The sequence below is a fragment of the Hippoglossus stenolepis genome, chromosome 24 (assembly GCF_022539355.2).
Source record: "Hippoglossus stenolepis isolate QCI-W04-F060 chromosome 24, HSTE1.2, whole genome shotgun sequence".
Classification (NCBI taxonomy): domain Eukaryota; kingdom Metazoa; phylum Chordata; class Actinopteri; order Pleuronectiformes; family Pleuronectidae; genus Hippoglossus; species Hippoglossus stenolepis.
In genome coordinates, this window is record NC_061506.1 from 4724748 (window position 1) to 4752511 (window position 27764).

At 44.0% G+C, this 27764-nt stretch overlaps 1 protein-coding gene across 2 annotated transcripts; it reads right to left on the reverse strand.

Annotated features, from left to right (window-relative positions):
• Positions 1–1049: 1049 nt before the first annotated feature.
• On the reverse strand, positions 1050–27504 carry LOC118103644 (potassium voltage-gated channel subfamily H member 3). 2 transcript variants are annotated; one of them, XM_035150786.2, is made up of 15 exons: positions 26935–27504; positions 16488–16721; positions 16215–16346; positions 14714–14859; positions 13547–13805; positions 12904–13061; positions 11043–11250; positions 9033–9410; positions 8453–8652; positions 7552–7801; positions 5270–5484; positions 2627–2901; positions 2371–2480; positions 2152–2204; positions 1050–1974 (listed from the first exon to the last, which is right to left on the reverse strand). In XM_035150786.2, exons 2-15 carry the CDS (start codon positions 16615–16617, stop codon positions 1255–1257), a joined length of 3234 nt encoding a protein of 1077 aa, XP_035006677.2. In that variant the 5' UTR covers positions 16618–16721; positions 26935–27504; the 3' UTR covers positions 1050–1254. The 2 variants fall into 2 exon arrangements, with proteins under 2 accessions (XP_035006677.2, XP_035006676.2); XM_035150785.2 differs by lacking the exon at positions 26935–27504 and adding an exon at positions 25344–25740.
• Positions 27505–27764: the final 260 nt, after the last annotated feature.

Consider the following 27764-nt stretch of genomic DNA (forward strand, 5'->3'; position numbering starts at 1 on the left):
CACAAGGCCTCAGTGAAAACAAACCAGCTTTTATTACCTGTATTGATGTTCATTTTTATCAAAATACCTAAAACAGACCTGATTTTTAAAGTATGTCAACATTTCTAATTCTGACATTTGAGAAGCTGGAAGCATTTTTACTCCTAAAATAAATTAAATTAACTGCAGATTTATTTTATTGCAGCTCTGGCCTTTAGATGCCATATCTTTATAAGTTCCTCTCACTCAGGTTAGATATATAATCTATATTCTGACATTTCAAACTGTAGATAACCTCTGAACCTATGAGAGAAGAGTGAAGTCGTGGCTGTTGTTCTAATTTCAGTGGGGAAATGCTGCCCCCTTGTGGCGCCCATGATAATCACATGTAACTCGCAGCCCAATTATTTATTTAAAACATGAATCTGTTTTTCTGTGGAGTTGGAATATAATTAGACTGGTAGCATTGACAACACTGACCTCTAGTAGTCATTAAAGGAACTGCAGCTATACTTCAGCTTGAATTAGACCTTAAAACACAAACATTTATAGTGAGCTATCATGTTTTGGACATTGTTTTCTTAATGATACATGTCCAGTCATTTGTTGTTGCACACAGGGAGCTGAGAAGAAGCCAAAGTCATTTATAAAATCATCAAATAGAGGCCAAGAAGCACCTGAGCTGCAGGTACGAGTGTTACAGTGACTGCGTCGACTCCTACCTGAGTCGCTGTGACTCCACCCGTGTGGAGATCCAGACACTGATGCCTTTCCCTCTGTGCTTCAGAAGCTCCAGGGAGAGTGCTTCACTCCCGCAGGGTCCTGGGGGGATGGGGGGTCTTCAATGAGCATCACAAATACAAGGGCACCTGCAGGGCGCCATCTCCCTCACTATCCATCTATCTGTCTTTTAGAAAATGAACTGAACTTTTTCTGGTTCCTAATTGGTTCTTGATTGACTCGTGAAAGACTGTGTGTGTGTCTGGTAATGTGTAAATAGTGTCTTCACGTTCAGATTTTCACAGAGAATCTTCTCGGTTTACGCCGAAGTACCAAACTAATCAAAGTGAAACTGTAAAACAAACTCTTTTATTATCGGATCTGCTTACACCTGGTGCACATGATCATAGTTGAGAATCCTTTCAAATCAATGTATTTACATCGTAGCTCACATGCCAAACTTAGGCAAACGTTTGTCATGCAGTAAGTCGTGTGGTGCATGCTGGTCCCCGTCTGTCAGTCCCGTGCAAGTGTCAGTGCCTCGTTCTTCTCAGCTCACGCTGTGGGCTGTCCTTCGTCGATGAAGCTGAGCTGAGCGGTGCTCTCCCCCCACTCCATCTCTTGCAGGTTCAGGATTGGTTCTCTGGGGTGTGAGGGCTGGAGAAGGGGCTGGAGGTGAGGCTGGGAGAGGGAAGACTGGGACATGAACTGGGAGTGAGGAATGAACTGGATCTGGGACTCTGACTGCGACAGGAGCTGGAGATGTGATTGTGGCTCGCTACCAGGCCCTGATAAGTGCATCAAGAGGGGGTTGACGGATGATGGGTGGCTTGATGAGAAAAGAGAAGGGATGGAGGAGGAGGAGTAAAGATGAGGCGAAGCTGCATGCTCATGGGGAGAACTGTTGAGTGACGGAGGAGCGGAGCACTGGGAGACGTGGGGAGGCGTGTCGGTGTGATGAGGAAGTGGAGGATAATGTCGGGGAGGTGAACACGGATCGAACTCTCCTCGGAACGCCGTCATGCTGAGCTGAGGAGAGGACGGCTCGGGCACCAGGACGCCCGGACGGTTCCGTTCGACTGACCCGTCCACACGTGTGTTTTGGGTGAGAAGGGGCGGGGCCGGGGAGCAGCTGAGCGAAGACATGCTGGGAGGCGGAGTCACAGCGTTGAGTGTCAGCAGCGCGGCGGGGTTGTGGAAGAGAGGCTTGAGAAGACGCGTCATTTCCTGCAGCTCCTGACTCACAGCTGTCACCTGACGGGAAAGGACGCTCATCTGGAAAATCAGAAGAGTCACGAACGCTGCGTGTGAGTAGAAGGTCACTCACACAAAGCAGTTCTTCAGGGTTACTGTCAAATTTTGGCGTATACAGTAACTCTGCATTATTCGTTAAACCGTTTTTGTATTTTCGTTTTCACTGTTTTGCTCTGTAAAGCATTTTATGGGCCTTACCTCGTGTTTTAGCTTAGCAATAGTCTGCATGGTGTCACCATCATCAAGGGCCCCTGTGGACACACACATGCTGAGTGAATAAGAGCTTCTACAGCGGATAATTAAGAACAGATTAGTTATTCATTCAATTACATGTCAATGAATCACGAATCTCAGACGAGGCTGATATTGTCCTTTAAAATAAGAGATGAACGTGGTCCGTCGTTTGTGTGTGTTCACCTGGGGAAGCAGTATCAGGGCTGGGTAAGAAACTCGGAGATGCACTGGGAGAAAAATCAAACTTCGGAGCTTTGGCGCTGTGGTTTTCTGTCTCGATCCCGTCCACGAACCTGAGGACACGCAGGAGGAGGGAGACGCTGAGTTTCACACAAGACAAAAAGGTAGTAAATCAAGAACTGATAAGTCGAATCCCCACTGAATGAACTCTGAGCCAACACTAAACACCCGCTTGATAAATCAGTGAGTGGTTCCCTACCGAGGGCTGAGGTCCGGCCGCAGGCAGCTGAAGCTCACCACGGGGATCTGCAGGCTCGCGGGCCGAGCGTGATCGCCCGACGGCCTGAAGGGTCTCGGCGGCAGCAGGGGGGAGCGCAGAGGGGAGCGCAGTGGGGAGCGCAGCCCCCGGCCCAGGCTTCCGAAGGAGGGTATCTTGGCGAGGGGGGAGCGCTCCCCCTCGGACCCGGACCCCTCCTCGTCCTCCTTGATGGAGGGAAGCTTCTTCACGAATCCCCCGTTGCTCTCGCAGTCTGCCTGAAGAAGGAAAATCAACATTAGCAGGAGAGAACGTGTCGAGTTAGGGCAACACTGATGAAGACGGACATACACAGTCAACATGGGGATCAGAGATATGCTGTCATTTCATCTTATCATGGAAAGTTTTGTTTTGACAACCCAGATATCGGAGGTAAAAAGCTGCCCTCATACATTCAGTATATTATTGTCACTTTTCAAGGGGAAAAAACACGACAGACTCACAACCTGAATTAAGTAGGTGGTATGGAACTGGGACACAGCTCGTGAATTAATGAGAGCTCAGAAATAGGAGAGTGTTGAGGTGGAGCTCTTTGACCAGGTGGGGGAGCTGCTGAGCCGTAGACGAGTGCTTGCAATTCACAAAGGCTGCAATGGTGCAGACGTCCATTCAGTTTATCGGCTGCGCTGCAAAAGGAGCGTTCTCATTCAAAACCAAGCGAGAGTCGACGCTATTCAGTCGCAGAGACACGCGGCTCTTCTGAGGCTTTATTTTTTAATCTCAGAATAAACTTAAAAAATGGACGACCTTTAAAGATTCTCATTACTCCTGACAATTCATATTCAAGCAGATCGCCCTTTCAGAATAAAGATCCTGCAGTCAGCATCTTCTTACTGGTGGGGAAAGCTAATAGACTAATATTTCCCTTCATCTTCACAGGAATGAAATTGAACGTTGATTAAAACACTGGCAAACAAATCTCATCTCCTCCTTTCATTTCATTCCCCTCTCTTCCTCTTCTTCTTCTTCTCCTCCCCTGTCACCACCACCCTTCCCCTTCTCCCCCCCTCAGTTTGTTGTCTTCCCCATCCAGTGTTTGGCTCACGTGTCCGACTGGTATTTTTAGATCACGGAGGTTTAATTTTAGCAGAGGTTTGCCTGGAGGGATCGGAGCGGAGAAGGGGCTGTTTGGAGTTTCAGTGTGTGTCTGTGTGTGTGTGTGTGTGTGTGTGTGTGTGTGTGTGTGTGTGAGGGAGAGAGAGCAGCACGTGCCACCCTTGATATGCACTGCAGCATGTCACAATAAGGGCATCAACCAATGTGTGTCTTTGTGGGTCGTAAAGAAAGTGAAATACGGGTGCAGCATGTGAGAGATGTTGCTCATTCATATGGTGTGTGCTCTGTGTGTGTGTCGGCACATGAATGCAAACATCAGTGTGGTTCTTCCTCCCTCCTCTTCCTCCCTCCTCTTCCTCCCTCCTCTTCCTCTCTCCTCTCCTCTCTCCTCTTCCTCTCTCCTCTTCCTCTTCCTCTCCTCTTCCTCCCGATGTTTTTTGCGACTCGTCTCCATCTGGTTGTTCCTCTATATTTATCCAGGCAGGGATGACCCCGCCCCTCCTCCTCCCATCTGACAGTGCTATTTTTAGCCCCACGCCACACTCGGTGGAGGACACACTACTGCTCCTGCTGCACGTGTTTACGTGTGTGTGTGTGTGTGTGTGTGTGTGTGTGTGTGTGTGTGTTTACAGGCTGGTGTCAGCTACAAAAATCCTTGTGATGGTGACAGATGAGAATCAGTTTTTCCGATTTACTTTTTTGTGGCAGTTTCTGATATAAAAGTGTTTTTAGGGAAATAATCAGCACATTACAATGCTGCAAAGAGATGGAATACATGTTTCTCCTTTTTGTGACTTTGATTGATTTGTTTTCTCTACTTAACATAGTTTCTTTCATAAGATTTGGAGCTATTATACTATACCTGAGTCCAATGCAGTTTAAGTAAGCTGCACTTATTTGATAGTATCCATAGTATCTAAGTGTATTATGTTCGTCTAATAATAACATGGCCAGGTGTTCATATTCTGGTCAAAACACAAGTCGTTGAATTATGATGAAACAGTGTCTGGTCTCCTGACGTTTCTCTTGGATCTCTGCTCTGATTACCAGGCGTACTCAAACTGAAAATGTGATGTGGTTATTTACAGTGTACGCTGGTTATTCATGTGAACGCCGCAGCTGAGTTCCATCTGTAAATCACTGGCAGTGAAATCGTCCATGTTTAGCTCAAGTTCTATCTGTTGGCTGCATCTCGAGCAGAGGACCTGTCCTCCTCCTCATTCCCAGTCCAGATGGCTAATCTTTTTTTTTTCAAGTGCAAAGCCATCACGCCGACGCTGCGTTAAATGCCGGCCGGAGGAGGTCACCACACAGCTGAGGCGATTGTGGAAAACAGAAGGAGTCTAATTATGGGTTTTAGCCAGAATCTTCTTTAAGGACACTGGACAAAACTGCGCTGCATTTCCAGGCAGTGGATTTAAAGATTCTTCATTGTTGCCCCAAGTGAAAGAAAAAAGTATCTCAGGGTTTTGAGTGAGGGAAAGATGGAGTGAGAGATCCACAGATGGCACCAGACAAAATGCAGCGTACCTCCGTGTTGTGTCCTTCCCGGAGGTTGTATGTCAGATCGTGTTGGATCTCGGTGATGAACTTCTGGGCGTAGTCAGAATACAGGCAGAGCACCTCGCGGAGGCCTTTGAGGCTGATGTACTGCAGGTCACAGTAGGTCAACGCCTTCACACAGGCATTGGTCTTAATCACTTCCTCCTGCGTCAAACAGTCAGAGCCAATCAGGTCGCCCCGGCCTGGAAAACGGAGACACGGTAAAAATAATTAACTTAAATGGAACAGGCCTTTGTTGTTTTAAGTAGTTTGGAGTTTTCCACCATAAACGTAATTGAGAATATGGCAGCAATATATTCTTTATATTCTTCCTGTGATTTGAGTGGATGAGCTCCACAGCTGCAGATCCAAAGTGGCAAAGCCAAAATAATTTGAGTGCGCAAGTGTGTGTGTGTGAGAGAGAGCGAGAGAGAGAAGGAAAGAATGTGTGTGTTTGTGCATGCGTGCATGTGTGTCCTTGCATTGTTTGTAGGGGAATGTGTGTGTGTTTTGTGCACGTTTCAATACCCACATGCACGTGCAGGTATGCTATGCTAATCAGTTCTCCCTCCTTCCTCTGTGAGCAGCCGCCACTTCATTATTTACACCAGTTAGATCATTAACATGAAAAACTGTAATGCCAATTTGCTCCCTCTGCAATATATGGGCCTGATCTGATTCCAGCGCCTGTTTGTGAGTCTGTTTGTGTTTATCGATTCCGTTTCATCCGTGTTGTGCAGAATGGAAACGTTGTCAGACTCGGCTCTGCAGAGAATCTTATTCTGGAGGAATGACAGGCCCCTGGTTCTAACTGTTTAATCAGCTGATCTACTGGAGACGTGTCGTACTTTGTTTAGTTTGTATTATGTGAATTTCTGAGTTAGAGACTTTTGGCTGAGTGGAACTGTGTCTCGATATTTATAATTGGTTTTCTGGTATTTGTAGGTAACTGGGATACTATTAGATAACTAATGCTGAGGTTTTTAATTGGGAATTTGTCTACCGCAGTTCAGCTTGTCTCAGCAGCTAAGGAGCCTGATATTTCCTTAAGGAGCTAAAAATAAGACTGAGCACAGGATTAACATGCATGAGAAGGCAACACAACTCCAAATGTATGTTAATGTTGCCTTTTATATGCCGGATGAGTAAATGTGTAACTGCTGGCTAGTGCTGTCACTATAACGACAACTTTATAAGGTGATAATACATCAGAGCTGTTTACAGTTTGTTCCACTGCTGCCAAGTAGCAGAATAAATACATAAATTCATTCATTAAATTGTGCATTAATGTCATTTATGGATTTCTCAAGGGCTTCTGGCTGCTCCCCAAACGGTTCCATCAATTCCCGGGTCACGCACAATCTTTCACCCAACGGCGTGTGGAGCGTTTGCCCACAGGGACAGTGTAATATGGGAATGATTGCAGATTTTATCAGCGCAGGGCTGCTCTTCTTCATTATGTTCGTCTTCACAAAAGCTGGCTGGCTATTAAACGCTGCCAGTCCAATAACTTGTTAGTGGTAAAAGCCCTTTCTCATCTTGTGCTCTTAAAGCCCCGACCAGACTCCAAGATAGACCGAAGAGAAGAGGTATCGCAACCTTGATTCTCTCCGCTGCGCAAATTGGTTTGGTAATTGTAAAGCTGATTCTAAATAATTTTTCTTAAGATATTCCTTTATAAAGCACTTTGTGGCTTCTTCTGCTCGAGGAGGGTTTGGAGTCCAAGACAGAGAAGTCCCTCTAACTTCATGTTTGCCCAACAGGAAGCTTGACTCAAACCCACCCACCCACCAACTCGAAGCATAGCCCATTGATGTACTTACCTCCTTCTTAAACCTGGTTCTGGACAAGCAGAAATAAAAGGGGGTGGACAAGGGATTGATGGAGACTCCCATATTAACCAATTACAGAAAATGGTGCTGTCCATGGTGCTGAACTTCAGCTGTGTCATTTAGTTTTGTGTCCGACATGTATTATATTATATTTTATCATGATTTTAGAATTTAATATGTGCATCTTTACAGAATAATACAAATGGTCGATATATAATTGTTTTAAATCACAAAGTACTAAACGTCTATTTATCGTACATATGAACAAACGTAAGAATTTCAATGAAAAAGACAAGTAAACACAGTTAGCTTTTACTTTTCCATTAATATTGACTGATATTGATTGTCGTATTGTTTATATTGATGCAGCTATCAGCTAGCAGCTATAATAAGGGACAGTTTGAAATCTTCCATGTTTTATGTCAGTTTGTATGTTACCTAGAATGGCCAGCACGGTGCTGTCTTTAAGCACCTCCATGGAGCCCGAGCACACGAAGTAGATGGCCTGCAGGGCGTCTCCCTGGCGGATGAGGAACTCCCCGGGGGCACAGAAGGAGGTCTTGATGATGAGGGAGAGGGAGCGCAGGCACCCCCTGCTGGCCGACTCGAAGAGCGGCAGCTGCAGTAGCTCATTGTTCAGGTGCATGGCGATGTCGGCCCTCAGCTCATCCGGGAAATCCTTCAGCAGCTGTGGAGAGAAAATTTTGTTTTACTATGACTGCGAAGTATGTGTTTCTTTCTCTTTTAGCTTTTCTTTTCCTTCTGTGTCATTGTTTGACTGTGAGTGTGTGGGAAGGTGACGGCAACAGGACGAAATAAAACCTTTCACCTTCCCACATAGCAAACAGTTCCTCTCAGTGTTTAAAGTCTATCTTAAGTCTATCTTACTCGCATCACTCACATAAGAGCAAATCAAACAGCTCTCTGGGACATTATCTGCTGAACGACTCCTACGAGGGAAAAACACATTTACCCCAAAACATTAGTGCCTGTCCAACAGCATGTTATCAATTTAAAAAGGATTATCTGTTGTAGACAAACACACTGAGAGGGATTTTTGTGACAATGACGCCATTAATCCTTGAAATTAAGATAGCTGCCACAGCATGATGGAAACCAAAACAAAACCTAAATCCTCTCTATGACTTTGAGCCGTTTCTTCAGTTTGCCGGGAGGACAAATCAGCCGACTGGCACTTTCAGTTTAAGAACCACTTGATCCCATTGTAAGTGTCAAGGTCAACCAATCCACAGAGGTCACACAACAATTTCAGAAAGTTAAGCATTCTCAGAAAGAAGCTTGTTTGCCATTCAGAGTTAGATAATATTAATTATCCTACCTCGCTGACGTCGATACCGTTGTTAACGGACCAGGTCGTCTGGAAACACTCCATCATGCGTTGCTCAAGAGCCTTGGGCAACCTGTGCACGCGGATGAAGTCCTTCAGGTCCTTGGTGCGGGTCTGGTAGAGGGAGCGGCGCGAGTACATCCTCTGAATGATGGCGGTCACGTTACCAAACACCACGGCGTGCATCAGTGCTGCAGAGGAGACGGAGAAAGAGGGAAAAGGACGAAAGTTAAAGGTTATGATCTGGCGAGATTTAAACTGTTTAATAACTTAATAACTACTCAAAACTAAGAGAAATAACTATTTCCCAGTAATAAAGCCCTTGCTAGGTGATTGTAACTTGGTATTGCAGTGAGCTGTGTTTTGCCTTGAAAGAAATCGAAGATGCTAAAACAAGTGATTTATGCTGTTCTGCCCCTGCGCTCAGATTCGCCTTGGATTAAAAATTCATGACCCTCAAAATCCTTGTATTCTTTAATGACCCACAGCTTCACAGTTTCCCAATTTGTGTAAAAGATCCTGATAACAATGTGGATTCTTTTGTCTCCACTGAAGACAGTGTTTTGCTCACCTCCAATCAGCATCGTGCAAATGGAGAAGATCTTCTCAGAGTCCGTGTTGGCGGAAACGTTGCCGAAGCCCACGCTGGTCAGACTGCTCAGAGCAAAGTACAGCGAGGTCACGTAGGAGCTCCTGACGGACGGGCCGCCGTTCAGGGTCGTCGCCGAGCCGTTGGGTGTCCTCGCCCTGGCCCTGCTGCTGTTCCACTGGCCCGAACCCAGCAAACCCCCCCCGCTCAGCTGCTCCAACCCGGAGCCGTTCCACTGGCTGTGGTTCATCAGTCCTGCCATCATGGCGCCCTGCGGCGAATCGGACACCCCCAACAGGGAGGTCAGCGGTGCCAGAAAGTATGGCGTTCCCAAGCGTTTGGCAAGTTCATGGAGCCAGCCTGGTGGGGGGAAGATCAGGGGACAGTCCAGAATAGTTTGTCAGTTTAATGAGACTGCATCCATGCTTGTAAGATGACCTTTACTAGCAGGCTTCATTAGCTGCGGTAACAAGGCTGGAAGGGCAGAGTAATTACTTCTGTGTTGGTGGTTGTGTATTTGGGAGTAGAGGCCAGACACACTGCATGCTCACATTTCAGATAATGTCAGCTTACATTTACATTTATGCACGGGGCAAGTCATTTGTTTGGCTTTCGAATTTGTCCTCCCCTCTGTTGTTTTTCTTATATTTTAAACAGCTTTCAGGGTTTTTCTCTTGTTTACTCTGATCTTTTTAACATTATTCTGACCCAGAGCTCTTTGCCATGGACAAAGATTAGTACTTATTTATTTATGAGTCTTTTACACTTTCTCATTTCATCGGCCTCTTTTGCACATGAGAGAACGGTATTAAAAAAACAGGTAAAACTATTCTTCTTTTTGTCATGGTTCGGTTTGGTACAATGCCCCGAACGTCCCAGGTAACGCTCCTGAATGTATGTGTGATGTTAAACTCACAGTAAATACATAATGTTTCTCGAGCCGAGTAGAACAAAGCCCTTTTGAAAGCCTTCCATTTCCCCCATGAACATATCTGAGTGAATGTCTCTAGTCTCATAGATTAAAATCACTTAAACGCCGTCGCCACATGCACCTCACAGTATTGTTGTTGTTTGGCACCGGTGAGCACAGTAGGAGGGGGAGACGGATCACCATAATTAGAAGTGTTTTCTCAGTAAAAGGACGCACACAGTCATCACACGCTGAGTGTACAAGAGCTGTGGATCGATTCAAATTTAAAATGACACAGATGATCATTTTTTTTGGTCTCCGTTTTCACACTGTGTGTTTTTGTGATGCAGCTCAGGCCCAAACATTGTTCTGCTACAGAAGTTTGTACAGCAGCTATCACTTAACAATCCTAAGGAGCTGTTACCCTGGAAATTGTATTAAGTGACATATTTTTACTTTGAGGTTTGTCAATGTTTTTCTTACTTGAATCCCCATTTTCCATTCTGTCATTGTGATGTGAGTTTTTTAAGCGTTTTTACCCCATTAACATCAAAATGCATTTTTGCAATCAGATCATGCTTTACCACAAGTAGGTTCAGGTGCAAACGCACATGTTGTGATCCGCTCGGCCAAACCTAACCACCTCTGGAGGTGTAATTGCGTTGTCAGTCTGTGTACAACAACTACTGAGCTGGAAATTATAAACGCGTGCAACTGTTCCAAACAGGGTTGCAGCAGCTGGGAAGTTAGCTGCCATTTGCATCCTCTCAGACACGTGTGGACATTGAGTATTGAGGCTAATCACGTACTAATCGGGAACTAATTGATCACAAAAACAGAGAGTTAGGAAGTTGAGGAAGGTTAATTTGCGATGTGAAAACTTTTTACCTTCGCAGTTTAGCATCAATTACATGAGTTTACCCTGAAAGAAGCTGTTCTTAAACATGAAGGGTGAAACTAGCACTTTTCAAACTCACACAGGAAGTGTGTTTGATACTACAAGGACACATAAGAAAATCACCAATTTAATTGTCACCTCAAAAGATAAAATTGCTAATAACACCACACACAGACACACAAACCTATATCCCAGGAGGCGTTGCTGTTGCTTTCAATCTCGCTGCGTCCGATGAAGTACCAGACGCAGGCCATCCAGTGAGCGAGCAGGGCGAACGTGGACATGAGCAGCGTCAGGACCACGGCGCTGTACTGGGAGTAACGGTCCAGCTTCTGCAGGAGGCGCAAGAGACGCAGGAGTCGCACCGTCTTCAGCAGGTGAACGCCAAAGTTCTGGGAGAGGAGTGATGGACGTGAACAGATTTTTTTAGAATTTGGATTGGATGAGTTCCTGTGATATAAATAGGAAATCAATCTCTTATTTAATCTCAAACGGTTTCTCTCTAAAGCCAGGGGAGGGGTGTAATTAGAAATTACTTGTGCACCCTGAGAATTTTAATTAGTCCTGATTGGAAGCGATGATAGAGAAGAAGCTTCTCCACAGTCTCAGCTCAAATGGGACGACTAAAATCCATAACATCACATTTAACTCCAGATGAACTTAGAGACGATATTCAGAGACAATTGCTGCCATTATCGTCCTCAGCTTGAAAAATTACTTTGTCCCTCATCTTCCACTTATTGATTTCCTCCCTTATCTCTGTATTAACTGAGGATGCAATTCCCTTGTGTTACCGCCTCTTAAGCGGCCTGTTAAATGGAGGAGAGCTGTGGTTCTGGCACAACTGATGATGAATTACATCACACTCAGACAGGGTCTAATTCTCTGGATATGTGGATATGCATCCATTCAGGGAATTTAATTCAGCACATAACGCACGTGTGTTAAAAAATAGCTTTTCTCCAGTGTTACTCCATATTCAGAGGTGCTGACAGACACAGTGGTTCCTGTTAACACAGTAAAAAATGTATATTTCCCTGGTGGGAGCATGTTTTTAGATATTTTCATGAAGAAGTGTTGCATATTATATCATTAAAATTCGAGCCTTGGAACACAACTCAACAATATGTCAAGTATTTCTCTCATATGTGTCGATAAGGGCGATAATAATATTGATGGTTAGGGAGGACTAGATTAAAAACGTATGAAAGATCATGAGGAATCTTGGGGGGGATTGATCCAAACACTTATGAGGAAGTACAATAACGTTAAACATGATGGTACGTTATCAAACACAATTGCGATCTTCCAGATTCCTCCCCTCTGCAGCACAGTGATCACAGTGATAAGGCTCCACACTCCACATCATCTGGCCACTCTCGCCTCCACTTGACAGCGCACTCATTTATCAGCTTAATTACCAGTTGACTAATAATGACTTTCTTGTTGTAGCTCAGACTCCCTTCAAGCTACGACAGCAAGTAATGAGCGCAGGAGGCCGGAGCCAGCCATCGAGAAATATAGAGCAAATCATTCTGTTAGTGATTTTTATTTGTATTTCTTGTTTGCTAGCTCGTATCTCTCTTTGGTTCAAATGGAAACCAGATTCCTCCTCTGATTCTCACGGTGCCCGGTTGGGGTTACATCAGCCTGACATTGCTGCAGTCTGAGCCCAGCTTTATTAGGACTTACTCAAAGTAATCACTTACCTTAAAAAATTGGAAACGCTCATGCATAGCCTATGTTTCTGCAAATCTTATCCGATAGTCCACAGTCAAAATATTGAGAGAAATCTTTGTAGAATAATATATTGTTGTGTGTGTGTGTGTGTGTGTGTTCAGTGTACATGTCTATTTGAAGGCTGCTTCGTGGTCGTATTAAATCAATGGCGAGAGATGCAGGAGAGTGGTATTGATAAAAGAAAGTTTATTACCACCGGCAAGGCCCATTGAGCTTCTACCTCTGCATCACACAAATATTAATATAGAAATGCAAGGACACACAAAAGTGTTGTGTGTGTGTGTGTTTGTGTGTGTGAGGCTCACCACACTGATGTTGAAGGCGTAGAGCAGGTCGAAGGGCAAGGCGGCGATCAGATCCACAAACAGCCACGAGGTGACATAGTGAATGCAGATGGAGCGGGAATCGTACACGACCTGACCGGACGTGCTCACGTAGGTGGTTCGGAAATTCAGCACGATATCTGACACACGGAAAACAAAACCTCATTCATAATTAGGTTCTATAAACTTCGGCAAGACCACTGGGCTGTGGGAAAACGTCACCAGGGTTTAGTGGAGTAAAAGAACTGTGACAGACAGATCCAAGCTGAAAAAAAAAAAAGAAAATCCCCTTTAACAAGCCGTCTTTGATTGGGATTAGTGGAGTTGTTTGCCAGAGGGGAGACAGCAGGTTGAGATAGAAAAATAAGTGGAGATTGTTTGAGAGGGAGGTTGAATTAGCATACAGCTCGGAGGGGAGTTGGATGGAGGGGCCAATTTAGAGACGAGGAGAGATCGTCTCCAGGCCGACTTCATGGGCATATTTAGGCCAGGAAGCTCCCCCTTAAACTGACAGAATATTGGAAGAAATTGATATTAAATATATGTATAGGTATTGGCTCTAATGGTTGGGGATCAATGATATTAAAGTTAGAAAACAAAGGCAAGCGTGTGAAAGCAGCCTCACCGATGATAAAGAGGATCTCCACCAAGATATCGCTCACACTGGGAGGGTTTCGCGCTGCGGAGCCGCCGTCCTCCCGCGCCTCCACAGCGGTGAAGCACACGTTGTAGGGGACGGTAACGGCCACATAGAAAGTGGCCAGCAGGATCAGCCAATCCCAGCCGGCCTTGAACGCTCCGTAGTGGAGCAGGATGAGACGGGACTTCTGGACGTCGGCCACCTTGTACTCGGGAACCGGGTTCACGTTGGCTCCAAGTACACTCTGGGTGTACGGACACACGGACACACGGACACACACACACACACACACACACACACACACACACACACACACACACACACACACACACACACACACGAACATTAATACTGAACTCACATTAACCATATTAGCATTCGTGCAATTACTGGGAGCCCTTAATTTGGAAGGACCTCAACTTGTCAGTATAAATATTTTATCATCAGTTCTACCAGTGCAGGGTTATTCATTGGTTTCTCTTAGAACTTGAAGTGTTGCATCAAAGGAAAATACAGATCATTAGCATTACATTGTATGTAGGGAACATAATATAAAACGTTTTTAGACATTTTAACGAACTATTGTTACATATTGAATCTTTAATCTTTTGACTATGATACCTTGTCAGCCGTTCTCTCAATAAATTCTCATTTTATGCCACTTTTCTTAATCAAAGGTCCAGAGTCATTGAGATTGTGCTGCCCGGGGATTTTGTTCCTCCTCTCACTTGCTTGAATTTACATGTTTTCACCTCGTTGGGTTTAATAAGAATATAAATTTGTAGAAACGAGGCCCTTGCAGAGCGCCCAACAAACTAATTACCCCTTTTTCTGCAAATACAAGATGCATGAGTAATCTGCTGACACTGTGCATCGCAGCCCTTCAGAAGTAAATTCAGTGAAAGATTAAATTAACTTGAGGCTGCGAGGTTTATTAAAATCCTGCGACGATACCTACACTAATATGTTTGCTTTTCTACAAGGCCTACAAGTAATCTGACAAAAGGTTGATCGTGAATGAATATGAATGTGTTTGCTCTGCAGATTTCATAGTTGCTGATTCAGTTTCTTCTCCGTACAAGTAGAAACTCAGAGCAAAGATATCAGTAGGTCAACACCTAATTAGGACAGAAGATACCAAACGTGTCTCACATTGTTGATCTTGAGCTTGCTCTTGGTCTTGTCCTGTTTCTGTAGGTGTCCGGACAGCTGGTAGAGGACAGCGCGACTGCGGCGGCGCTCCACGCTGAAGCCTGGAGGGCGGCTGACCTGGTGGATCTCGAGGCCCGTTTCCTCATCTGAAAACGACGACACACAAAAATCTGAGATACGTGAAGTAGACGCGTGGAAGAAACTGAAGCCCTGCAAGAACAAAATTCGAGACTGTACGAGGGCGGCTGCTTTGACCACGAGTTTCATTGCTCCAAGTTAAATTGTAGATGTTGATACTGAACAAAAACACTTCTTCTGGGTTTAAATGAGGCTCTGGGGTCTAATGCTACCATATGTCCTGCAATCAGGTTTGTCCTTCGGGTTAATTTTCACATTCAAATCTCACTTTATGTTGTTGCCGACGCTTGCAGCTGCAAAAATCCGACCATAATCCAAATTGATTCGGCCAAACAACACATTACACGGCATGTGCGTAGTAAAACCATTAGACTGTTGAAGCCGTAGTGTATGTTTACTGCTCCTGTGAGTCATGTTAGCACAGTGAAAGTACTACGAGCTCTGAAAACAACATTGAGCCCCTCAACTTTGCAGGACATCAGTAGAAGAAATGGTTTTCAGAAAGTCAACGTTCATGTTCATGAGACCCTCAAATCACCTTGATTTGAAAAACAGGCATCTGATGATTTACTCATTCATAATTTAGGTGTCCACTAGGCCCATGTTAACCTCAGATATGTTTACAACTTGATGAAAGTATCGCAAAAGAAAGTTAAGTTACAGTCAAACGACAGCAGCACATATTATATAAAGCTAGGAGGGCGCGTGGAGAGCTCACACCTCCGCTAAGGCTCATCCATTACACTGTGTACACTCTGCTCAAAGTGTTAATATTCTGTTTACATCGTATAGACCTCTTATTCATATTTTTATATTTCCTTGCATTTTTATTGCATGTCTACTTACAACTTACTACTAATGTCTATGTTTTGTGGGCTGTCCTTGTTGCTGCTGCAACACACAACATTTCCTCACTGTGGGACTGTTTAAGGATTATTTTATCTTATCTTAAAGAAAGTAAGAAAAACATCATAGATCTTTATCAGAATCTGCTCTCATGGTTTCTTCCTCGGATAACGCTGGTTTTTGCATAATCCTGCTGACAACAAGATGACGACAAGATCCAGAGAAAACACAACCTATTTAAATGAAACCAGTATTGTCAGAACATGGAAATAAACAAAATCTGAACTGTAGATTTCTGCTGATCAGTAAGTTTGGAAACAGCAGCTGATTAGAGGGGGGAAAGGAGAACAGGGACATTACATGGTGATTTCCTCCAACCCCTCCATAAAACCCCAAATCACGTGTGCAGCTACACTTGTGCCCCAGCTGTGAAGCCTCTATTAGATCATTTTCGTGTGAACAATTGTGGAATTGGATGATGCGTTTAATTGTTGTCCTCTTTCAAACTTTCCCTCACCAGTGTCAGACTCGTTGCCATGGTCCTGGTCCTTGTTTTCGGTGATGTCTTTGTGCGAGACCAGGAACAGAACCACCTCGCTCTTCTCGTTCTTTATGGGCACGATGTCCAGCAGACACCAGAACCTGGAGCCTGTTCAGAGAACAGAGATTAGAGAATATTCCAATAACCTTGAATTCCACAAGGGAGATAATACAGTTTTTTTGGTCTGACTCCACCAACAGTATTGAACATGATTCAAATTGACAATATCCTCCAGCACATCGGCCTCACCGCTCTTCTTGTATAGAACGATCTCGGTCTTGAACTCTCGCCGCTCGTCCAGAGCTTTCTGCATCTGCGGGGTGAGGCGGTCGCTGGTCTCGCTGCCGTACAGGAAGTGACACATGCAGCTCTTCTGCATCAGCTCGCCGCGGGCGAAGCCAGTCAGTTCACAGAAACCGTCGGAGCAGTAGACGATGGGATAGAGGGACTGGACCTGGGCGTTTCCCAGCACGAAGTTACTGTCTGAGGGGAGAAGAGATGGGAAGGTAGTAGAGCAGAAGACACAGAAGAGGGAAACCGAGACACAGAAGCATTGTTAATGAAGAAGGGGAGCAGTTAGACGACCACAGGCATCAAAGCAGGAGCTCAGGAGACCCATTATGGTTCAGATACATGAAAAAACTGTTTAATCTCATCTGCATGAAATCAAGCAGGAAAAATATCCATTTCAAGTAATGCCTGTTTTGTTCTTTTTTGCACAATTGTACTCTCTAGTACTTCCAATTCTTTTCTTTGACAATCCATTATTATTTGCTTCATTCTGAAGACATTCTGCAGGTTGGTTTTCGTGTGAGCGTGCAACAACTAGAACTCCCAGACTTTTACAAAGGCTCCCTCAAGCCCTCATTGGAGTTGTAGCTGTTAATATCACAGACTGTGTATGAAGATGGACATAGACTCCAGGCCTGGAGAGTGAAGTCAATGTGGAAGGACCTGAAACCTTTACTCTCTCGTCTCGTTTGCCACTGTGATGCAATCGGTCTTCAAGTGCAGCTTCCGAAGAAGACAGCCCCTGAATTAAGACACAGACAAAGACCCCAGTTCTCACTTGATTTATAATGTCAGTAAACATTTTCCTCAGGACTTTGTGCCCTCAATCTCTAGTTTCAAGTCTTTTTCAATAAAGCATGATGTTCAATTTGTAAATTATCATCCCATTATGGTGGATATCTTGTGATTGATAGCAAGTAGCTTCCAAATATGGTTGCTTCTGATTTCAATGAAAAGATGGCGCTGAACAAAAAACGCCAAAGTTGAGGCTTGAAAACGCCTTTGGGTTAATTTCTAATCATTCACAATCAAATCTCAGCCGGCAGGAAGCACCACTGTTGCAGTTGTGCGCGGTGCCTTTAAGGTCTGCTGACAGTTTTGTTCCACTTGCACCTTCACACTTTCCTCAAATGCAGGGTTATCACCGACGATTTCACAAAGGTGTCACGTTAAATCAAAGACAATATGACAACATGCACACTCTTCTTTCCCCACAGCATTTACTCTCACTCTGAAGAGCGCCCCACGGGGGGAGTTTTTAACACACCTGCTGCTTTTCAATAAACTTTACATAATCTCCTTTAACTCCGTCTACCGCCTGTTGTTCTCGTCAAATAATATCGCCTTTTCTTTGTTCGTCCGATGCGTCTCTCTCTCTCTCTCTCTCTCTCTCTCTCTCTCTCTCTCTCTCTCTCTCTCTCCCCTACAGCACTTCAAGCAGCAGCGGCGGCTTTATCACACGTTGTATGGAGTTGAGCTGCAAAAATAAACCTTACCACAACGCACCAACATCCAAGATTTTAATTATGCAAGTCATTTCTGTATTTTCACAGCCTTGGGCAATTTGCATTGGTTATACAATTTTATTTCAGTGCAGCATAGAAACAAATACAACCACTAACCTACTGCTTATATCACTGGGGGGATTTGGGATTCTCATTTTTTAGCCGCTCATATACGCTGTGTATCTGATATACACATGTATCTGATATATCTGCACCTCAAAGCAACACAATGCTGCGTCCTGTTCTCGTCCAGGCATGAAGTCCTGAAGCCACACAACAGAAATGAAAGGATGGAATGTGATGTATTTATGACCAGTGCATTAGCCGCCCAGCCACTCTCCCACACGACAGCCATACCAAGCAGGGACACGAGCGGTGCAGCCCCACACACTGTGAAAATCACTTTTTGATTCACTCCTCAAGGACTTTTTTTGCTTTCTGTGGACAGTGATGCTTTAAGTGCTGAAGAAATTGAATTTAAAAATACCACGGGAATAATGTTGAGTGTTTTGCTTTGTATGAGAAAGGGCACTTTGTTGTTTTCAGCCGTCTTATCTTTCCGCGGTGTCTTTTTAGGAGGCAACAAAGTCAGGAACTTTTGAAGAGTAATCTGCTATCGTATGATTTGCAATCACTTAGGAGACAGGAATTGATGTTACAAATTCATACCGCTGGAATTTGTTTTGTTCAGTTATTATTATTAACAGAGGCCCGAGAGCACAATTCGTCACTATGTCACCAAGCTTCCCCGGCAGATTTAATTAAGTCGAAGCTGGTGCTGTGTAGACAATATATAACAAATAAAAATAAAGGGGGTGAGATATTAACCAATAATATTTCAAACTGAAATATAAAACACAAAAACAAGCATGTGCGTAGATTGCCAGGCTGGTATCGAAGCCGGAGCTCTGACAAATGGTTTTGACAGCGTCAGTTATGGGCACAAACTTGAATAATTCATAATGAAAGTGAGTTAGGTGTGAAAGGTGGCTCACACAGCCGAGACGCTCATTCTGCTGAGATCATTAAAGTCCATACGTAAATGACTCCGCAAGGCCGGAGCACTCAATTTGAAGAATGAGGGCAATATAAGACGAGAGAGACGGCAAAATATTGAAAGAGAGGGATGGACAGAGTGAGAGACGGATGAATTAGTAAAGACACAGAGAGAGTGAGATTGCATGAAGATGAACTGGGGACAATGAAATTGAATAATATGTGTATTAATAAAGCATGTCCAGTGTAAAAGCTCCAAACCTCTTTAAAGAAAATCAAACTGTTGTTTGGTGCACGAGGCTCAGTGGAATTCACATGTTTTATCTGAGGCAGCACAGAACAAGTGGATGGATCAAAATAATAACTGAGGAAATCAAAAGAGCTTGTTTGTTTCACCAAGTTAGATACTGTGGTGGTGGTCGCAACAGGCAGCCAACTTAATGGAACCATTCGTAAACAAAGACAATTGTATTTATATTTCTCATTAAAATATATCGCGTGTAACCTTCAGGCTCAAACAAATGCGATGAATGCATTTTCATCCTCGTTGAACTGTGCAGGAATGTGTGCTCATGCAGGTGCATCACATATGTGTCCACTTAAACTCAACTCGTTTTTACTGATCAGGGAAACATGTTGAGCAGATGCATTAATGATTATAATGTAAATGTCGGCGGCAGAAAAAACACTTAATTATTGAGCCGTGCTGCACATTTAACAGCGTGAACATATTTGGGATGGAGAAGCAGAAAGTCACATCTTTGCATCTGGATGTGTGTTGGTTAGAATTCAGTGAGTGTATAACGTGGTCCGACCCTTACTCACATGAACATTCTCCCCCTCAGACGTGATCTGGTTACAGAGAAACACTTCCATGTCCTACATCCTTTCCCTTCCACCCTGGCCTATTGCTGTGCTGTTCTGGCGTTCTGCATTATTCCCTGTGCCGTATTCATCTCCTGCACATTCTCCAGGCACCAGGAGAGGCCTGTCACATCCACACTACAACCCAGGTGCAAAAAAACGTGTGAGCCGAACTACAAAACCACTCAGACTCAGCCCCTGAGCTGCTTGGGGAACCCCGATAAACCCTGGTACTGATGACAGGGACAGCGACAGCCCGCCACAACACATCCACCGCCGTGCACAATGCACTGCCACACACAATGCACTGCCACACACAATGCACTGCCACACACACACACACACACACACACACACACACACACACACACACACACACACACACACACACACACACACACACACACACACACACACACACACCCGTATAGCACCTTTTAAGGACACTGCTTGGATTTATATTCAGTTTCAGGAGGCTTACACCATAAATGTTACCATACCTGACCCACACACAATAAAAATATATTTACTTATGTATCAGTATATATAAGTATATGTGAGTATAAGATACAATAGATATTAAGATAGATTTACAGACTATCAAACTATCAGACTACCGGACTCTCAAATCACCAGCATGAATGACCATGGACTAAAACGCCAATTCTTGATTGTTATACCTGATAATATAATGATAATAATAATGATTCAGCTCTGATGGATTTATCATGTACAGAAAAGAGATGAAAACATTCCCCTCCTTCATAATTATTGCATCTAACTGAAAGTTTGGAGAGCTTTTTGTGCATCTGCCCTTGAGTCGGTCGTAACAGCGAGATAATGTATTAATGTGAGTTTCATCATTGTATTGTTGAAGTTGGTGCTGATAAAATATTGATGACTTTCTTACATGAGGTGCAGCTGCTCTGTTGCTCTTCTGCTACCAGAACAAAAAAATCTAACTAATGGAAAATCCAATTTATCAATTTTTCTCTTGTAATGAGATGGACCTGACCTCAGTGAAGACACCGAATGATTTCGCTGAAAGCAAATTGAAATCAAATCTGTGCACTTTTTGAGCCATTAGCCATTAACGACCCTCAATCATGATCTGATTATTTCTGATGAGTACTTGTTCATGTTTTTTTATGTCATAAAATAGCATCCATTGCCAATACTTTCCGACAAATAAAGATTTAGATAGGGTCCATGCCAAAGAAATGAAAGAGATGAGCACTGACTGCAAGACGACGATAATTTGTGAAACCAGCTTTCCAATGTGTTTCCTAAACTTTAACTGGAAGCACATTTTCACTCTGCATCAGCTTCAAAACTTTATAGCCCCCGGCTTTGTGCCCGAACTCCTCTGAGGAAGACACATAGCTCAGTCCCTCTGTCCCATTCACTCACTTTTCTTTTACAGGGGCATGCAGATCCAATCACAACTACTGTATTACCTCCAGAGAATCAAGCATTAATATATGTTCTTCTGAAAAGTATTTGCAAAAGATAAAGCTGACTTTCTACATCCCTGAAGACTAAACATCCCATTGGGGTTTCTCACAGCTGGAAAAACTAAGACATCTTTTATTTTTAATCTCTGTGGATAATTAGTAATCAGAATTTTGTCATTATTGTTGGACATTCAACAGCCTAAACAATCAACTAGTGAATAAATGATAAATAAATCTTAGTTTCAGCAGCTAAACATCACCAATATGTGATTTTGATAAATGATTAGAAGGTTTCTTTGATATTTTGAGCTTCCTGCACATGGCGGGAGACTGTCGAACACATTGTATATAAATATGGACGACACGTCTCCACTTCCTCCCACTACCCAGAAATGAAGCAAAAATATCCCATATAGAATATCTTAGCATTTGGAGCCCGGGTCTGTGCAGGAGTGAGCATGGAGCAGGCAGGGTTTATGACCTGTATTAGACTTTATATACAGTCTAATACAGGAACTGCATGGATTAAAGGACTTCATTACCCAGAATTATTGCAGAAAACAAGAAATAAAAAGGTAAGAAAGCTTAATGTCCATTGCAAACCACCAGTTAATGGTCCAATCAGAACATTATACAAACCAAGCACATACAGAGCACAGTTTCCCAGAAGTGGGGGGGAGGGATTGAGATATCTCTGGGTTACAAAGGGCTCTAAAGCTCTATTCTGAAATGTATGAAGCAGAGAGAAAAAAAGAAGAGAGGAATTCCCTGGAGTCTCCGTGGTTATCGTGCCGCATTAATGATGTATGGGAAAGATGGAAGATCCCAGCTTCTGACCTGGAAATCCCGTTCTGCTCAGCTGGCTTTGAGAAACACTATCACTCACAATGAACATGGCCCTGCACTGTTTTTCCTGGCATAGCTTCAAGTCATGAGCGTGGTGATGTACTGGTGATGTACGTGTATGCCACAAAGACGCTTGGTGTGTTTTTTCGAAGGTCCCCAATACTCCTGTTTGTCTTCTTCTCTGAACCAACGCTAACTAACGCTTGGTTCAGCTCCTGCTTCCCGATGCTTTCATGACAGCGCCCCATAGACAGCTGTGTCTGTGTCTACCTCATTAAAATGCCCCTACTGTGTTTTTTACCACTGGCCTGCCAGAGGTTAGGAACAAGAGTGTAATCGTGAATGAAGTGCTCAACGTGAGCATCGGTCCAGACTTCATTTCCTCACACAAGGTTGTCCAAGTGTGAGAAACTGCTGCTCACCAGACGTACATTCTTCATCTTTTTATACCCAGAAAAGGAAAAATTCAGCGTTGATGGTGCTGGAAGCTTCTGGAAAGACTTCGAACAGCTAAATGTTTAGGGTGCGGGGAATAGGAGACCCCCTGACAGAGGCTCATGTGTTGGCAAAGTCTGGAAACCTTTAACTCTGGGTGGCTCATGTTCAAAGCCTCATTTTTGGGGCTGCTCAAAGGAGGGCCATCAGTTCCTGCTGTGACGCAGGCTGAGAACCAAACAGAGCAGGTTTGATCGGCCCAGGGAACTCGTGAATCAGTGGAGAGGTATCAGCAGAGAGGGGAGGTTGGGGAGACCATGCCGTCAGGCCACTAGAGAGGGGGAGACAGATTCAGACCTGTCAGGGATTAATGCATAAGGTCCAGTTATAGGAACTCTTGGATTTTCCATAGTTTCCTGTAGAATGCCTCATCTTCACCAACAGACTTTGCAATCTCCATCCAACGTCATTTCTGGTGCACGCTGCTGTGCACAAGGACAAGAGCAGCGAGCATGAACTGAGCTTAAGACCCTGGAAGCACAGATGCTGTTGTTTTTACCTTAATTGACTGACCTTTGGTTTCTTTTTCCTGAGCCTTTCCAGCTACGTTAAAAGGTTTTATGTGCCTGTAAGCTGGCAAAGGGACACTGTGATTCACATCTGTAAAACGAGAGATCTTCAATACTCAGGGTTTTACTCATCTCAAAGAGGACCGTCCAGTGCATGTTCTGTGGACTAACGCTCCTGGGGCTAGTATATGGGAGGGGGTGTCATGGGAATAGTATATAGTGTGGGAGCCATTCCCCAGAGAGAGCCCTCTGATCCCTGTTTAATCAGAGCCGGAGCTGAGCTTGCAGAAAGTGGAAATCAAGCATCATCTGAGGATTTTGGTCTCTTGCAAGGATTCAGTTCATCATTTTCATGGACACAGTTTGTAGACAGTGTCCCAGGTGTGGACACTGTCCCTTTGAACATAGATTCCCACCCTTTTGTTCATGCAGCCATTTGAATTTAATATAGTTCTCAGGTAAATGTGGGTTTATGTAGCAGGTGGAGCAAGAGGAGAACTCCTAAAGTGAGTATAAATCTCTGCTCTGGAGTCCGGAGTCTTATGGATCTCCATCTCCTGGCCTGAACACCGTGGCTGCCGGGCAACTGCAGGAAGCGATCAGATACACTTCCATTAGAGGAGAACTGATCGCTGTTGACACAAATCGAAAAAAGAAATCCCAATTGAATCAAAGCTACCTCATATAGCTTTGTCCTCAGGGGACAAACGAAATGTCACATACCTACAGATGCCACAATATCATCTCATGACTGATCATTCCTCTGAACACACTGCAGCAGGAATCAAACTATGACCTACGCACATTTATTTTACCCTAATTTACTAATGTGTTTCAGGAAATAGACAGATTCCGCTCGTCCTTCAACCACACATCTGCTGCTCGGTCCTGCCTGTGAGTGTGTGCCTTCAGAACTGTGTTATGTAACCGTGCTAAGCTTTAACAACTGCAGTTTGCACATTGATCGACAGTGATTTCTTAATGCGCAGACTGATGTGAAGGGTTCTGCAATGACTTCTGGGTCAAAACAGGTGAATAACATCCATAGGTTAGAGTAAGAGTCTGTTCAATAATGTGACGGACCTGGTCTGCGAGGCTCAGATCTGTGTCTTCTTCATCTTCAGAGAACCGTGCATAAGTAAATATCAATATCTGATGTGAAAGGAGTTCCGGTTCCACCTTTACTTTATGAATAGCTTTGTGCTGTATGCGGTTGCTGATGTAATGGTTTGAAATGTTCTCGTCATATAGAGCTGGTTTTTAAATCTGATTAACAATACAACAGGGCACGATATGATCATGAGGCCTGGTCTTTAAGAGTCAAAATCAAAGTTGTCTTTTGTGCTCATATTTTGCAGATTCCCAAAACCATGCATATAATCACATTACCACAGCAAATCAAGGAGAAGTGAGGAGAAGATGAGGTTAACAGTGGCTCAGCAGCCCTTAATTTTTCGCCTTGGGTTCACCTGACAGGTTAATCCACACCCGTGACTGTTGTGTGAAGTGTATCTCTAATTGAATCTGCTGCAAACTGAATCCACATCGAATCGGAGCGCAGCGTTTTCAAATTGACGGACAGCTCTCGGTTGCAAAGCTGCAGCCCAAAGCCTTATTTGAATGGTAATTATGACACTGCATTAATTCACACTGTACATTATAGCAGCTGAGCATATTATCACAATAGACACAGACAGGAAACAACATCTTTGCCTCCAATTTCTTAAAAAATTGTATTTGGTCCAAAATATGTTGTCTATTATCTATCTATTGCTTTAATGTAATAAATGAATAATGTTGTATGAACCTAAACTACTTGATGGACTTTAAACAATCTGTATTTTAGTGCATGCAGTGACAAAAGTAGCCCAAGCATCAGATCAGGCTGTGTAGTGGCCACAGACTTAAGGTGCTTCGTGGTTCCTTATGTTTGGAGCCTGCTTTCATTCATCATCATTCATTCAGAAGTCAAAGTATCAGTGCGCCAGTGGAAGGTCCGTCTCTCCATGTGCCCTCAATCCTTATTAAGCTCTTTGTAGGTCGTCGGATTAGGACTTTCAGAGTTTAAACTAATCAACGCATCCATTCATGTGCCCCAAAACATTCAGGGATTAGGGTAAACTCGCAGATAAGAAATGCACTCACGGGTCCCATCGAAACGCGTCGCGATGGTGTCCAAGAAGGTGTTCTGAGGCGCGATGAGACCCCGCATCACGGGCATCCGGGAGCGGGTCGAGCCGCGTCTCTCCCGGCGCTCCGTGCCATTGCTCTCGGCGGGGGCTGACACGAAGCCCGGCAGGAAGCGGGACGTGGTCCCCGGCGCTCCCCCTAACCCCGTGAGGAGGGCGCCGAGCCGAGTCACCCGGGACTCCACGGTCAAAATCGAAAGTGACCACCGAGCAGGTGATCCGGGCGAAAAGGAGGAGAGAGGAGCCGCTGGAGGCTGCAGGGGACGCGGGGACGGAGGGATGGAGGGGACCCACGGCGAGGATGGTCACATTTACGCACGGGGTGTACTGCGATGCGATCTCTCTCTCTCCTCCTCCCCTTCACTCTCTTCCTCCCTCACTTTTCCTCTCAAAACAATCCCCCCCACCCCCGCTTCAGCAGCATGTAACCAAAACAAGATTTTCCTGTTTTTAATTCCCCCCCTCACCCAGTTCACCCCCTTCTCTCCATCTCTTTAACATTCCATCAGTGTCTCTTCACCTCTCAGCCTTTTGATGGTGTGATGAATGCCCCTTCAAAGCAGGGAAATGGAGGTTTTACCTTGTCTTTATTAAGGGTAATGATGATGAATTCACTGAGTGTTTTCAGCACTGTCTGTCTGCCATGTTTTACACTTTGAAGCTGCAGAATCTGTCACAAAAAAGACGGAAACATCACCCATTGTGCGACTGAATACGGTGATGAACATTATTGTGGAATACAAAAGCCACATGTGCCTGTGCACGGGGGAAATGTACTCGTCTGCGTTTTTCTGAGGGATGCATTCCAACTACTAGGATGGGCAAATTGGTTCAGACAGGCTTTTTGCTATGTGGAGTTTGTTATCCCTGTTTGTGCACTGGTTTCCGATGGGTGCTTCTCCCACCGCCCAAAACGTGCAGCTTATAGGTGCATGTGGGTGCAATACTGAGTCTAGATGAATGACTGTCAGTTTCCTCTCAAAGACTGGCTTCCTGTTTTTAATCAGATAATTCACACTCGAGTCAATAGATGTTAGATTTCCTGTTTCTTGCATCTTGCCTCTATCTTAACAAGGTATTCAGCTTAACAACACATTTTACATTCACTTCATGAAAACATACATTTTACCACAAGTGTCAATACTTTTTTTAATCTTTTTGTCTTTCTGACATAAACGTAAATCTGGCCACAAGTACAAAACAATTTAATCCCTAAATATGCAAAATGGTGGACGTACATTCACCACTTCAACCCATTTGCAGTTAAGTCATTCATTTTTGATCCATCTTTGTAAACGTAAGTGTCCACTGGGCTCCTGGGATTGACCACACACTTTATTATTTAAAGGAATGAACTAGGATTCAGTAAAGTGCAGGCCAAGAGAGGTATTAGTAAAGAAACACTGCCATCTTCTGGACATGAAGCGCAAATACAGCAACATCACTGTGTAGTTACAGTATTTTTTCTGTAAAGTCTTTTAAATCATTGAAAGTTGTGATACAAATAATGTATTTAAATACTTAATCTCTTACTGCATGACACTAACCTCTTTAATGCTGGAACTGCTTCTCCTTGGCGAGGAGTCTGATGTCAGATGGTAGTGACGATGATAGTGATGCTGCTGGTGATGAAGATGCTGATGAGGGTGATGATGAGGATGAAGACTCCCACAGCCGGTTTTAATCAAAACAACCTGCTCAAACAAACCGTCCTCTTCGTAAACTCCACGTATAGCTTTAAAAAACAGTAGTTCCTCCTTCGCATGAAGCCCAAACACAGAAAAACGTCTTATATGTTGGTGTTTGTTCCACCTGTTGTTTCATTAAAGTCCACAGAGAAAAAACGAGAGTTTACTTTGTCCAGTTCTCTCAGCAGCAACACATTAACAACAAATTAGCTTTTAGGTCATATTGCTAAAGTTACTTCTTTGGCTCCAAACTCCACCGAGGAGCGTTCAATTTCATCCAAGAACATTTCTCCTGGTAACTCATCCACTTTGTCACGTTTTCAGCTGTGAAATGAAGCCGGAGTTTCACCCATTTTCGGTAATTTCTCTTGGAAAACGCGACATTAGCTACTTTTCTGTTGTTGACAGGCGCCATGTTGCTTACGTAAGAGCTACGCGCCTGTTGTGTTCAAGTTCACCCAGAGCGTGACGTCAAAAGCGAAGCGACCACCCAGAAAAACGTGTATATTTTATTTTTACTTTTTGATCTCCCTAGGATTACAATGCATGTTTTGTTCAGATGTTTTACATAAATGTCTGTGTGATCTCTGCCGTGACAAATAAAAATGAAATATATTTTTAAAAATCCAGAAGGAAATATTAGTTTATAATTTGTTTTTTAAATTCATTTATTTATTTTTCATTATTAC